Here is a 14302-nt window from a genome sequence, read left to right as displayed (position 1 = left end):
TATCACTATCCTCCTCACTGTTCATTATACTTCCAAGTTTTGTCTCATCTGCAAATTTTGAAATTGTGCCCTGTACACCCACGTCCAAGTCATTAATATACATCAAGAAAAGCAGTGGTCCTAGAACCGATCCCTGGGAAACACCACTGTATACCTTCCTCCAGTCCAAAAAACAGTTCACCAATACTCTCTATTTCCTGTCACTTAGCCAATTTCGTACCCATGCTGCCTGCCACTGTCCCTTTTATTCCATGGGCTTCAACTTTGCTGGCAAGCCTATTATGTGGCACTTTGTCGAACGCTTTTTGGAAATCCATGTACACCACGTCAACCCTATCTTTCACCTCATCAAAAAACTCGATCAAGTTGGTTAAACACGATCTGCCTTTAACAAATCCGTGCTGGCTTTCCTTAATTAATCAACACTTGTCCAAGTGACTGTTAATTTTGTCCCTGATTATGGTTTCTACTGAGGTTATGTGAGTGTCAGCCGTGGCTCAGTGAGTAGGACACTCGCCTCAGAGTCCGAAGATTGTGGGTTCAAGTCCCACTTCAAATCTAGGCTGACACTCCAATGCAGTACTGAGGGAGTGCTACACTGTCGGAGGTGCCGTCTTTCAGATGAGACGTTAAACCAAGGTCCTGTCTGCTGTCAGGTGGATGTAAAAGATCCCATGGTGCTATTTCAAAGAAGAGCAGGGCAGTTATCCCCGGTGTCCTGGCCAATATTTATCCCTCAACCAACATCACTAAAGCAGATTATCTGGTCGTTATCACGTTGCCGTTTGTGGGAGCTTGCTGTGCGCAAAATGGCTGCCGCGTTTCCTACATTACAACAGTGACTACACTTCATAAAGCACTTAATTGGCTGTAAAGCGCTTTGGGACGTCCGGTATAACATTTGCAATTCTCCAGTCCTCTGGCAGCACCCAGTTTCTAAGGAGGATTGGAAGATTATGGCCAGAACCTCTGCGATTTCTTCCTTCACTTCCCTCAGCATTCCAGGATGCATCCCATCTGGTCCTGGTGACTTATCTACTTTAAGTACAGCAAGCTTTTCTAGTACCTCCTCATCATCAATTTTTATCCCATCCAGTATCTCCTCTACCTCATCCTTCATCGTCTATGGCAGCATCTTCTTCCTTGGTAAAGACTGATGCAAAGTACTCATTTAGCACCTCAGCCATACCTTCTGCCTCCATGCGTAGGTCTCCTTTTTGGTCCTTAATCGGCCCCACCCCTCCTCTTACTACTCGTTTACTATTTATAATGCTGAAGACTTTTGGATTACCTTTTATGTTAGCTGCCATTCTGTTCTCATACCCTCTCTTTGCCCCTCTTATTTTCCTTTTCACTTCTCTGAACTTTCTATACTTGGCTTGATTCTCAGACGTACTCGCGACCTGACATCTGCCATATGTGCTCTTTTTCTGGTGAGCTGCAGGTGCAAATAGCCACGAGAATATGATGTTGTGGCAGAAACGGAGACCTGGCTCAAAAAAGGGCAGGTTTGGGTATTAAATATTCCTGGATATAAGGTGTTCAGGAAAGATAGGAGGTGGTGTTACAGTATTGGTTAAGGAGAATGTTACAGTGCTGGAGAGAAAGGATGTCCTGGAGGGGTCAAGGACAGAATCTATATGGCTAGTGTGAGGAAATTAGAGTTGCCATTACACTACTAGGTGTATTCTATAGGCACCAACTAGTGGGAAAAATATGGAGGAGTAAATTTGCAGAGAAATGACAGAGATGCAAGAACTATAGAGCAGTGATAATGGGGGGACTTCAAATAATTAAATTCAATATAAAATCATTAAAAACCACATTAAATAACTGATAGTGAAACCACATCAAAGCACAAAACCTTTTGTCATCCAGGGAGCTCCAACTTTAGTTGCCCTATGTTTCTCCCTAGTGGGAATGTACCTCAACTGTACCCAAAATATTTCCGCTTAAGGCAGCTCATTGATCCATTATAATTTTGCCTGCCAATCTTTGATTCCAATTTACCCGGGCCAGATCCGTTCGTATCCCACTGAAATTGGCCTTCCTCCAATTAAGTAGTTTTACTCTAGATTGTTCCCTGTCCTTTTCCATAGCTAATCTAAACCTTATGATACTATGATCACTGTTCCCCAAATGTTTACCTACACTTGCTCCACTTGACCTACTTCATTCCCCAGAACCAGATCCAGCAATGCCTCCTTCCTTGTTGGGCCGGAAACATACTGATCAAGAAAGTTCTCCTGAACATACTTCAGAAATTCATTCCCCTCTCTGCCCTTTACACTATTGCTATCCCAGTCTATATTAGGATAGTTGAAGTCCCCCATTATCACTACTCTACAGTTCTTGCACCTCTCTGCAAATTTGCTCCTCCATATTTTTCCCACTACAGGAAACTTTCGATTTACCGGCACCTAAATAACCGGAAATCTCGGTTAACCGGCAAAATTCAGGAGTAGGTTCAGGTAACTTTTATTACTTGCCTTCCTCCATTTGTTGCTGTGCAAGGGTGTGGCTGCAGCTGTTGCCAAGCTACAGATACACTTGCAACTTGTGGCCATTGTTCTGAAGCCAACAGGGTTTATTGCTTTATACGGAGCTCTCAGCTCCGTATCTTTTACTATAGCTTTCGGTTATCCGGAATTTTTGATGAACCGGCACCACGTCGGTCCCGTCCGTGCCGGATAAAAAAAAGTTTCCTGTAGTTGGTACCTATAGAATACACCTAGTAGTGCAATGGCAACTCTATTATTTCTTCACACTAGCCATATAGATTCTGTCCTTGACCCCTCCAGGACATCCTTTCTCTCCAACACTAACATTCTCCTTAACCAATACTGCAACACCACCTCCTATCTTTCCTTCCCTATCTTTCCAGAACACCTTATATCCAGGAATATTTAATACCCAAACCTGCCCTTTTTTGAGCCAGGTCTCCGTTTCTGCCACATCATATTCCCATGTGGCTATTTGTGCCTGCAGCTCACCAACCTTGTTTACTATGCTTCGTGCGTTCACATACATACACTGTAAACCTATCTTACACCATCCTGTGTTCTCTCTTAGTCTGACCCCACCTAATATCTTACTATTTCTTACTTTAGTGCTATCCATCTCTCCCAATCCTTTGTGCCCTTTGTTTCTCCTTTCTAATGCTACATCCTCGTGCCCATCCCCCTGCCAACTTAGTTTAAACTCTCCCCAACAGCACCAGCAAACCTCCCCGCAAGGACATTGGTACTGGCTCTGTTGAGGTGCAACCTATCTGGCCTGTACAGGTTCAACCTCCCGCAGAACCGGTCCCAATGCCCCAGGAATCTGAAGCCCTCCCTCCGGCACCATCTCTCCAGCCATCATCTGCTCTATTTATAAAAAGAATCATGTTCGAACACAAATTACTTTATACAGGAAAAAACTGCAAATAATTAAATTAAATATAAAATCGTATTAAAAAGTATTAAATAATTGATAAAATGAAGCCACATCAAAGCACAAAACCTTAAGAGTTCAAAACTAACCTTTAACAGAGCAAAAAAAAATTAAGCAGCAAAGTCATCATGCAGGTTAGCCACACATCACAATGAAGTCCTCTGAAATACTAGATACACATTGAGGAGCAGGGCACCTTATGCGCAGGAAGCAGAACCTCCTTTCCTTTTCTGCCTCTTAATTTATGTTGCCTTATAATTGGTGTCAGCTGTGGCTCAGTGGGTAGTACTCTCGCCTCTGAGTCAGGAGGTTGTGGGTTGAGGGACTTGGGCACATAAAGCTAGGCTGACACTCCAGTGCAGTGCCGAGGGAGTGCTGCACTGTTGGAGATGCCGTCTTTCAGATGAGACATTAAACCGAGGCCCCGTCTGCTCTCTTAGGTGGATGTAAAAGATCCCATGGCACTATTTCGAAGAGGAGCAGAGGAGTTATCCCCGGTATCCTGGCCAATATTTATCCCTCAATCAACGTAACAAAAACAGATTATGTGGTCATGATCACATTGCCGTTTGTGGGACCTTGCTGTGTGCAAATTGGCTGCCATGTTTCCTACATTACAACAGTGACTACACTTCAAAAGTACTTCATTGGCTGTAAAGCGCTTTGAGACGTCCGGTGGTTGTGAAAGGCGCCATATAAATGCAAGACTTTCTTTTCTGCCTGACTGTAGTTTAAGACAGCTATTGGCCATTCTGCTTATTTGCCGTGTAAATGCCAAAACAAAATTAAAACAAGGTCTGTTTAGTGTTATTCTGCTGATTTCAAAGGAGATCCTTACAACAGTGGAAAGTAAAATCAGACGAGGTATTTATCAGACCGCTGATCTGATATTGCACGTTTTACACCCCCTCCCCCCCAAAGTTGAAAGTTCCGCCCCTAGTTTCCTCTTTTGCACCCCTCAGACAACCCACCTTTTGGCTCCGCCAGCGTCAGGAGAGACAATGATGCCGTTTTTCCACTCTAGAATGTTCTCCTTAATCCACTTAAGTACTGCCGGTTCAGCATACAAGTTATCCACTGGGATATCAAAGAAACCCTGCGGGAGAAGCAGCAAGAGTCAAAGGAATTTGATGTAATACATGGAGACACATCAGACTCGGAAGTTGATAGTATTGCTTGGGAAAAACATGCAAAATATATTGATAATCATAGTACTGCATGGCAGTACAAGAAATTGAGATAATAGTCTTTTTTTAAACAATGACTTCAACAGTCTCCCAATGTTCTCTACTCTCAAAGATACTGGTTCACGTTGACATACAGTTCCACAGGTGTGGGTCAGCCCTCTGGTACCTCATCCAAATGGTTATCCTTCGTGTTAACTGTTGGAGGCATCACATTCAAGCCCAATCCCTTTCTCACCCAATGTGCATGTTCTAGTCTTAGTGACTGGTGACTAAAAGTAGGAACACTGGCTGATTACCTAACATCAAACACAGATGTTAGCCTGCTTTACTTTATAAAGAATTGTTGACCGACCCAATATAAAAAAAACCCTTGTTCATCATTACCCTTTAACATCGTTCAATGAGGTTATTGTTGTGGAACAATAAAAGACCAACAGTCTTGTGCTAGAGAATTACTTACAGGTTTTACACAACTGATTCAGCATGTATTCAGTACCTCTGCTTGATTAACTTTCAACTGAAAGCACGCAAAACAATTTTCATAACAGTATTTTCAAAAGCATTCGATAAGGTGCCACACAAGATTATGACTCATGGTATTGGGGGTAATATATTAGCATGGACTGAGGATTGGTTAATAGACAGAAAAGAGAGAGTAGGAATAAACGGGACTTTTTCAGGTTGGCAGGCTGTAACTAGTGGGGTACCGCAAGGGTCAGTGCTTGGCCCTCAGCTATTTACAATCTATATTAATGACTTAGTTGAAGGGACAGAGTGCAACGTACCCAAATTTCCTGATGATACAAAAAGAGGCTACAGAGAGATATAGACAGGCTTAGTGAGTGGGCAAGAACATGGCAAATGGAATACAATGTGGGGAAGTGAAGTTATCCACTTTGGTAGGAAAAACAAAAAAAAAGCAGAATATTGTTTGAATGGTGAGAGACTGGGAAATGTTTTCACTTAGAGTGACCTGGGTGTCCTTGTACATGAATCACAGAAAGTTAACATGCAGGTACAGCAAGCAATTAGGAAAGCAAATGGTGTGTTAGCTTTTGTTACAAAGGGATTAGAAAATAAGAGTAAAGAAGTCTTACTACAATTATACAGGGCATTGGTGAGGCCACACCGAGTACTGTGTACAGTTCTGGTCTCCTTACCCAACGAAAGACATACTTGCCGTAGAGTGCCGCAATGGTTCACTAGACTGGTTCCGGAGATGAGGGGATTGCCCTATGAGAAGAGGTTGGGTAGACTAGGCCTATATTCCTTAGAGTTTAGAAAAATGAGAGGTGATCTAATTGAAACATAAAATTCTTAAAGGACTTGACAGGGTTATTGCTGAGAAAATGTTTCCCCTGGCTGTGGAGTCTAGAACAAGGTCACTGTCACAGGATAAGGGCTAGGCCATTTAGGACTGAGATGAGGAGAAATTTCTTCACTCAAAGGGTTGTGAATCTTTGGAATTCTCTACCCCAAAGAGCTGTGGATGCTCAGTCGTTGAGAATATTCAAGACAGAGGTCGATAAATTTTGGAGAATGAAGGGAATTAAGGGATATGGGGATAGTGCGGGAAGGTAAGAGTTGAGGTCGAAGATTAGCCATTGAATGGCGGAGCAGGCTCGAAGGGCCAAATGGCCTACTCCTGCTCCTATTTCTTATGTTCTTATTTGCTTCACAGAGGAGGCAGTTTTAGCATTTTAGGCAAGATTTTAAATAGTCACTTTTAGCTTTCTGCTCAGCTCTTGAAATGTCATTATTGGTAGTATTATACCGACTGGTAAGCTCACCGAGTTGTGTCATTTGTCAAGTGCTTTAAAAAGGAAAATTGCAATAAAAACTGAATGGTTTTAGAATACTGGCTGCAATTGTACCCACATTGAACCAATAGAGAATTTGCCTGTTTATTCATCTTCTTCAACTACAACAACATATTTATATATTATATAGCACCTTTTACATAGTAAAACTTCCCAAGGCACTTCACAGGAGTGTTATAAAACAAAATTTGATACCAAGCCACATAAGGAGAAATTATGGCAGATGCTTGGTCAAAGAGGTAGGTTTTAAGGAGCATCTTAAAGGAGGAAAGAGAGGCGGGGAGGTTTAGGAAGGGAATTCCAGAGCTTAGGGCCGAGGTAGCTGAAGGCACAAGCTACAATAGTAATGTGCAAGAGATCAGAATTAGAGCGCAGATCAGAGGATTATGGGGCTGGAGGGGATTAGAGATAGGGAGGGGCTGAGGCCCTGGAGGAATTTGAAAACAAGGATGAAAATTTTAAATTCGAGGCGTTTTTTAAACCAGGAGCCCATGTAGCACAGGGCTGATGGGTGAACGGGACTTGGTGCGAGTTAGGGCATGGGCGGCTGAGTTTTGAATGACCTCAAGTTTACGTAGGGTAGAATGTGGGAGGCCAGCCAGGAGTGCGTTGGAATAGTCAAGTCTAGAGGCAACAAAAGCATGGATGAGGGTTTCAGCAGCAGATGAGCTGAGGTGGGGCAGAGACAGGCAATGTTATGGAGGTGGAAATAGATGGTCTTAGTTATGGCGCAGTGGTCTTAGTTATGGCACGGATATGTGGTCGGAAGCTCAATTCAGGGTCAAATATGACACCAAGGTTGCAAACAACCTGGTTCAGCCTCAGACAGATGCTAGGGAATGGAATTTGTGGCAGGGACCGAAGACAATGGCTTTGATCTTTCCAATATTTAATTGGAGGAAATTTCTGCTCCAGTACTGGAAATATAGAGAAGTGGTGGTGAGGTAGAGCTGGATGTCATCAGCGTACATTCTCCCAATAAAGCACAGCAGCTCACCTGTATCTGAGAGGCATGCAGATCCATAGTGATGATGTGATCCGCCCCAGCCACAGACAGCATGTTAGCAACCAATTTTGCTGAAATAGGAGCTCGACTCTGAAAATAAGACCAATTCAGCATTATAATCAAATCTCAGAAGATGGTACACATACATTGTCGAGAGTTGATTTAAAAAAAAGTGTTTTAGGCATCCTTCCTAGAATTTCTTTTTGGCACTTACTGCACAAAGTACATTTCATTACAGTATTTTCAGGAAGATTTTCTTCAGAGGAGGCGATTATAAATAATTGATTTTAGTCTTCTACTCAGCTCTTGAAATGTCATTACTGGTAACATTATACGGATTGGTAAACACACTGAGATGTGCCATTAGTGAATTGGTGGTCAAAAACTGGAAGGATTACTGCAGAAAGGAATAGCCATCTTCCTTGTCCCCTCTGCAGTCTTTGACATGGTCAACTGCACCATCCTCCTCCAATGCCTCTCTTCTGTTGTACAGCTCAATAGGATAAACCGCACTTGGTTCCATTCTTATCTATCTAATCATAGCTAGAGCATCGCCAACCAATGGAGTCTCCTCACCCTGTATGGTTACTTCGGCCCCTGCCACAAACTCCATACTTTTGCTGATTCCATCTCCCTCACTGACCTTTGACTCCGATTGAACCAGACATTTGGACATCCTATTCCACAAAGCTGAGCTTCTGACCCTATATATTTTCCCATCACAATGATTGCCTGCTTCCACCTCCATAACATCACTTGCCTCAGCCCTTCTGCTGCTGAAACGATCACCGCCAGACTTAACTATTCCAATACTCTCCTGCCCAGCCTCCCACCCTCCACAAACTTTGGCTCATCCTGAACTCTGCTGCCTGTATCCTAACCCATACCAAGACAATGGTCACCCATTACGCCTGTCCTTGCTGACCTACATTGCCTCCTTTTCCCTCAACACCTCCAATTTAAAATTTTCATTCTCGTTTCATAGCCTCACTCCTCCCCAACTCTAACTGCCTCTTGTGCACCTCCCCTCCCTTCACCCTACTACAGGAAACTCTCGATTTACCAGCACCTAAATAACCGAAAATCTCTGTTAACCGGCAAAATTCAGGAGTAGGTTCAGGTAAGTTTTACTTCATATTAGTGGCCGTTCCTGGATCTGTGGCTGTTCCTGGATCTGTGGCTATGTAACCGGGGTTCCTGCACCTGTCGCTAAGCAACAGGGACGCCTGGATCTTGTGGCCTGGGTTCCTGCACCTGTTGCTAAGCAACAGGGAAGCCTGGATCTGTTGCTGTGTACGGGGCTCTCGTACTTTTTACTATACCTCTCTGTAATCCGGACTTTTTGATAAACCGGCACCACGCCGGTCGCGGATAAAAAAAAGTTTCCTGTATTGCAGACAGTGCCTTCAACTGTCTAGGCCCCATGCTCTGGAATTCTCTCCCTAAACCCCCTCAGTTCTCCAGCTCCCCCTCATCCTTTAAAACCCACGTCTGACCAAGCTTTTGTTCACTCCAATATCTCCTCCTTTGGCATGGCATCCATTTTTGTCTGATTAATGTAGAAAAACATCCCAGTGGCATAAAGGTGCTATGTAAATGCAAGTTGTTGTGATTGGTGAATGAATGGGTATTTTGTGCAGTATTAAAATCTGTGATGCCATAGAGTCATACAGCACAGAAAGCCCCCCTTCGGCCCATCGTGTCCATGCCAGCAATCAAGCCCCGTCTATTCTAATTCCATTTTCCAGCACTTGGTCCGTAGCCTTGTAAGCGCTCATCTAAATGTTTCTTGAATGTTGTGAGGGTTCCTGCCTCTACCACCCTTTCAGGCAGTGAGTTCCAGATTCCAACCACCCTCTGGGTGAAAAAAATCTTTCCTCCAATCCCCTCTAAACCTCCTGCTCCTTACCTTGAAACTATGCCCCATGATTATTGACCATCCACAAAGGGGAAAAGTTCCCTTCTATCTACCCTATATCTATGCCCCTCATAATTTTGTAAACCTCAGTCAGGTCCCCCCTCAGCCTTCTCTGCTCCAAGGAAAACAACCCCAGCCTGTCCAGTCTCTTCATAGTTGAAGCACTCCAGCCCAGGTAACATCCTGGTGAATCTCCTCTGCACCCTCTCCAATGCAATCACATCCTTCCTATAGTGTGGCGAGCAGAACTGCACACAGTATTCCAGCTGTGGCCTAACTAGTGTTTTGTACAGCTCCATCATAACCTCCCTGCCTCAGCTAATGAAGGAAAGTATCCCATATGCCTTTTTAACCACCTTATCTACCTGTCCTGCTGCCTTCAGGGATCTATGTACATGCACACCAAGGTCCCTCTGATCCTCTGTCCTTCCTAGGGTCCTACCATTCATTGTGTATTCTCTTGCGTTGTTCATCCTCCCAAAATGCATCACTCACACTTTTCAGGGTTAAATTCCATTTGCCACTGTTCTGCCCATCTAACCAACCCGTCTATATCGTCCTGTAGCCTGAGGCTTCCCTCCTCGCTATTTACCACTCCACCAATTTTCGTGTCATCTGTGAACTTACTGATCATACCTCCTACATTCATATCTAAATCATTACTGTACACTACAAACAGCAAAGGACACAGCACCGATTCCTGCAGTACACCACTGGACACAGGCTTCCAGTCACAAAAACAACCTTCAACCATCACCCTCTACCTCCTGCCACTAAATCAATTTTGGATCCAATGTGCCAAATTGCCCTGGATCCCATGGGCTCTTACCTACTTGACCAGTCTCCCATGTGGGACTTTGTCAAAAGCCTTACTGAAGTCCATGTAGACTACATCAGCTGCACTACCCTCATCCACATACCTAGTCACCCCCTCAAAAAATTCAATCAAATTGGTTAGACATGATCTCCCCCTGACAAAGCTATGCTGACTATCCTTGATTAATCCTTACCTCTCCAAGTGGAGACTAATTCTGTCCCTCAGAATTTTTTCCAATAATTTCCCTACCACTAAATGTTAGGCTCACTGGCCTGTAATTCCCTGGTTTATCCCTACTACCCTTCTTCAATAATGGTACTACATTAGCTGTTCTCCAGTCCTTTGGCACCTCCCCTGTGGCCAGAGAGGTTCTGAAAATTCGTGTCAGAGCTCCTGCAATCTCCTCCCTTGCCTCACACAGCAGCCTGGGATACATCTCGTCTGGGCCTGGGGATTTATCTACTTTTAAGCCCGCTAAAACCGTTAGTACCTCCTCCCTCTCAATACTAATTTGTTCAAGTATATCACAATCCCCCTGCCTGATTTCTATGCCTACATCGTCCTTCTCCATAGTGAACACAGATGCAAAATATTCATTTAAAACCTCACCTACATCTTCCGGCTCTACACAGATTGCCACTTTGGTCCCTAATGGGCCCTACTCTTTCCCTGGTTATCCTCCTGCCCCTAATATACTTCTAAAACACCTTGGGATTTTCCTTTATTTTGCCCGCCAGTGTTTTTTCATGCCCCCTCTTCGCTCTTCTAAATTTCTTTTTTAAGTACCCCCCTGCACTTGCTATACCCCTCTAGGGCTTCCACTGTTTGTAGTCCTTTGTATCTGCCAAAAGCCTCCCTTTTTTTCCTAATCCATTCTTGTATAATCCGGGTTCCCTGGGCTTGTTGGTCCCACCCTTGACCTTTACGGGAACGTGTTGGCGCCGTACTCTATTTCCTTTCTGAAAGACTCCCACTGCTCTGATGTGGATTTTCCTACAAGTAGCTGATCCCAGTCCACTTTGGCCAGATCCTGCCGTATCATATTAAAATTGGCCTTCTCCCAATTTAGAACCTTTATTTCCAGTCCATCTTTGTCCTTTTCCATGACTACCTTAAATCTCACATGATCATGGTCACGGTCACCAAAATGCTCTCCTACTGACACTTCTACCACTTGCCCAGCTACATTCCCTAGAATTAGGTCCAGTACCGCCCCCTCTCTTGTAGGAATTTCTACATGCTGGCTCAAAAAGCTCTCCTGGATGCACTTTAAGAATTCCGCACCCTCTAAGTCTTTCACACTCTGACTATCCCAGTTAATATTGGGAAAGTTGAAATCCCCTATTATTTCTACACTTCTCTGAGATTTGCCTATATATCTGTTCCTCTATCTCCCTCTGACTGTTTGGAGGCCTATAGTACACTCCCAGCAAAGTGCTTGCCCCCTTTTTGTTTTTAAGTTCCACCCATATGGCCTCATTAGAGGAACCTGCTAAGATATCATCCCTCCTTACAGCAGTAATTGACTCCTTGATTAATATTGCGACACCCCCCGTCTTGCCTGAAGATTCTATACCTCGGAATATTGAGCTGCCAGTCCTGCCCCTCCCTCAACCATGTCTCTGTGATAGCAACAATATCATACTCCCATGTGTTCATCGACACCTTCAATTCATCTGCCTTACTCGCAAGACCCCTTGCATTAAAATAAATGCCATCCAGCCTTGCCATACTCCCTTGTGCCGTTACATATTTACTCTGCCTTCTAGGCGGACTTGTTTTTTCCTCTATATTTGGCTGTGCATCACCCCCTACTATAGCTCCACTCCGTATCCCATCCCCCTGCCAAGTTAGTTTAAACCCCCCCAACAGTACTAGCAAACCTCCCCGCAAGGATGTCGGTCCCATCAGGTACAACCCGTCCAACTTGTACAGGTCCCATCTTCCCCAGAAGCAGACCCAGTGATCCAGGAAACTAAAGCCCTCCCTCTTGCACCAACTCTTTAGCCACGCATTCATCTGCTCTATCCTCCTATTCCGATACTCACGAGCACGTGGCACCGGGAGTAATCCAGAGATTACAACCTTTGGAGGTCCTGCTTTTTAATCTGCTATCTAGCTCCCTAAATTCTTGTTGCAGGACCTCATCCCTCTTTCTACCCATGTCATTGGTACCAATGTGAACCACGACCTCTGACTGAACGGCTGCAGGGCATTCTGAAGGGGGAGGGCGTTCAGTGACATCCTTGACCCTGGCACCAGGGAGGCAACATACCATCCTGGAGTCACATCTGTGGCCACAGAAATGTCTATCTATTCCCCTTATGATAGAATCCCCTATCACTATTGCTCTCCCACTCTTTTTCCTTCCCTCCTGTGCAGCTGAGCCACTTGTAGTGCCACGGACTTGGCTCTTGCTGCATTCCCCTGAGAAACCATCTCCCCCAGCAGTATCCAAAACGGAAAATCTGTCGGAGAGGGAGATGGACCCAGGGGACTCCTGCACTACCTTCCTAGTTCTTTTACTCTGTATGGCGGTCACCCATTTCCTGTCTGCCTGTACACTCTTTACCTGCGGTGTGACCACCTCGTTAAACGTGCTATCCACAAAGATCTCAGTTTCGCGGGTGCTCCACAGTGACTCCAGCCACAGCTCCAGGTCCGAAACGCAGATTTCGAGTAGATGCAGCTGGAGACACTTCCTGCACGTGTTCGCCCTGGACACCGAAAGTGTCCCTGACTTCCCACATAGCACAGGAGGAGCACTCCACGCTGCCGAGCTGCCCTGCCATGTCCTATCCTTAATTTACTCCCTTTAAATTAAAGAATATTAAATACACTAGGGACTTTACTTCCCTCTAAACACTACTTATTCTAAACTAGAGACCTTACTTTTACTTTAATGATTGGACTGTAGAAATACAGGTAAACTACCCTTTATCTGAACTTCCGAAAACCGAAACCCTCTAAAAAACGAAGGTTTTTTCGGTCAGCGTAAGTCGTGCGCACGACATGACCAGAGTGGCGCACGACCCCCCGCTGGAACCACCTGACTCTCTTCCAAAGGCTCGAAAGCAACGAGAGCTCTGAGCCCGCGGCAGTGCCGGTCCCTGTTCCGACCGAGCACGACGACCTGTTGGTGGAAATGCGGAACTTCATTGCATTCCAGGCTAGCAGCGACGGTCAAGCCACGACTGCGGACCCCCCCGCGGACGCCGACCCCCCCCGCCGACCCACCTTCCGAAATCCGAAATTTTCCGAAAACCGAAACACGGCTGGTCCCGAGGTTTTCGGATAAAGGATAGTCTACCTGTACTCACCAGGTCCTGGAAACTGACAAAGATAGAAGAAGAAATAAACACCTCCCTCCCCGAGCTCCCACTCACTCACCAAACTCGCAGCTTAACACACTGTTCCAAGCTGCATTCCATGACAAACTGCACTCTAGCCTCCCTTATTTATACTGCTGAGATTTAAATAAGTGAGCTCTCTGGCAGTTACAGAACCAGATTAGACCAGTTAACTAATTAACTACTCTCACCTGCTCTCCAGCACAGTGCTTGCTTAGCCCTGCCCAAGCCTGGAAGAAACTTCAAACTTGAAACAGTAAGTTAAATGCTAATTTCAAGCACACAAGACTAGATTTTATTTTTAAAAATAGATTAATCTTTAAGATTCACTCCCTCACTCACCAAACTCGCAGCTTAACACTGTTCCGAGCTGCCATATACTACACTAATCAACTCTGCCAATACCAAATAATCTTTGCACATGGACTGACAGGATATTTAATCAGAATATCGATCCTACCTTGTCCTTCTTGTCTTGCCTGGCATAAGGGAAACAGGGGATGACTGCAGTGACGCGGCAGGCTGAAGCAATCTTGCAGGCATTGATCATGATGAGTAACTCCATCAGATTGTCATTGATTTCTCCACAGCCACTCTGTACAATGTAAACATCTTCACCTCTAACACTCTCGCCAATCTCCACACTTTGAGGCGGGGAAGGGAAGAAAAAAAAAGAGGGAAAAGGAACATATTCAGTGAAGTTTTCTTTTGCTTATGCAGAGGACAGTGCATTACAGACAGTAAGCAGTATTTATGAAACACCAGGCAG

At 44.7% G+C, this 14302-nt stretch overlaps 1 protein-coding gene across 1 annotated transcript in view; it reads right to left on the bottom strand.

Moving 5' to 3' along the window:
* Positions 1-14302, bottom strand: part of prps1b (phosphoribosyl pyrophosphate synthetase 1B) — a 45329-nt gene that overhangs the window by 16179 nt on the left and 14848 nt on the right. The window contains exons 2-4 of the mRNA XM_085997873.1: positions 13994-14177; positions 7440-7538; positions 4407-4531 (exon numbers count right to left, since the gene is read on the bottom strand). Coding sequence (XP_085853999.1) covers positions 4407-4531; positions 7440-7538; positions 13994-14177 — 408 coding nt within the window. The remainder of the gene's footprint in view (positions 1-4406; positions 4532-7439; positions 7539-13993; positions 14178-14302) is intronic.

Source organism: Somniosus microcephalus, chromosome 1 (genome assembly GCF_052327205.1).
Source record: "Somniosus microcephalus isolate GS21.2 chromosome 1, FLI_Smic_1.0, whole genome shotgun sequence".
Lineage (NCBI taxonomy): Eukaryota > Metazoa > Chordata > Chondrichthyes > Squaliformes > Somniosidae > Somniosus > Somniosus microcephalus.
This window is presented reverse-complemented; position numbering and strand designations above follow the sequence as displayed.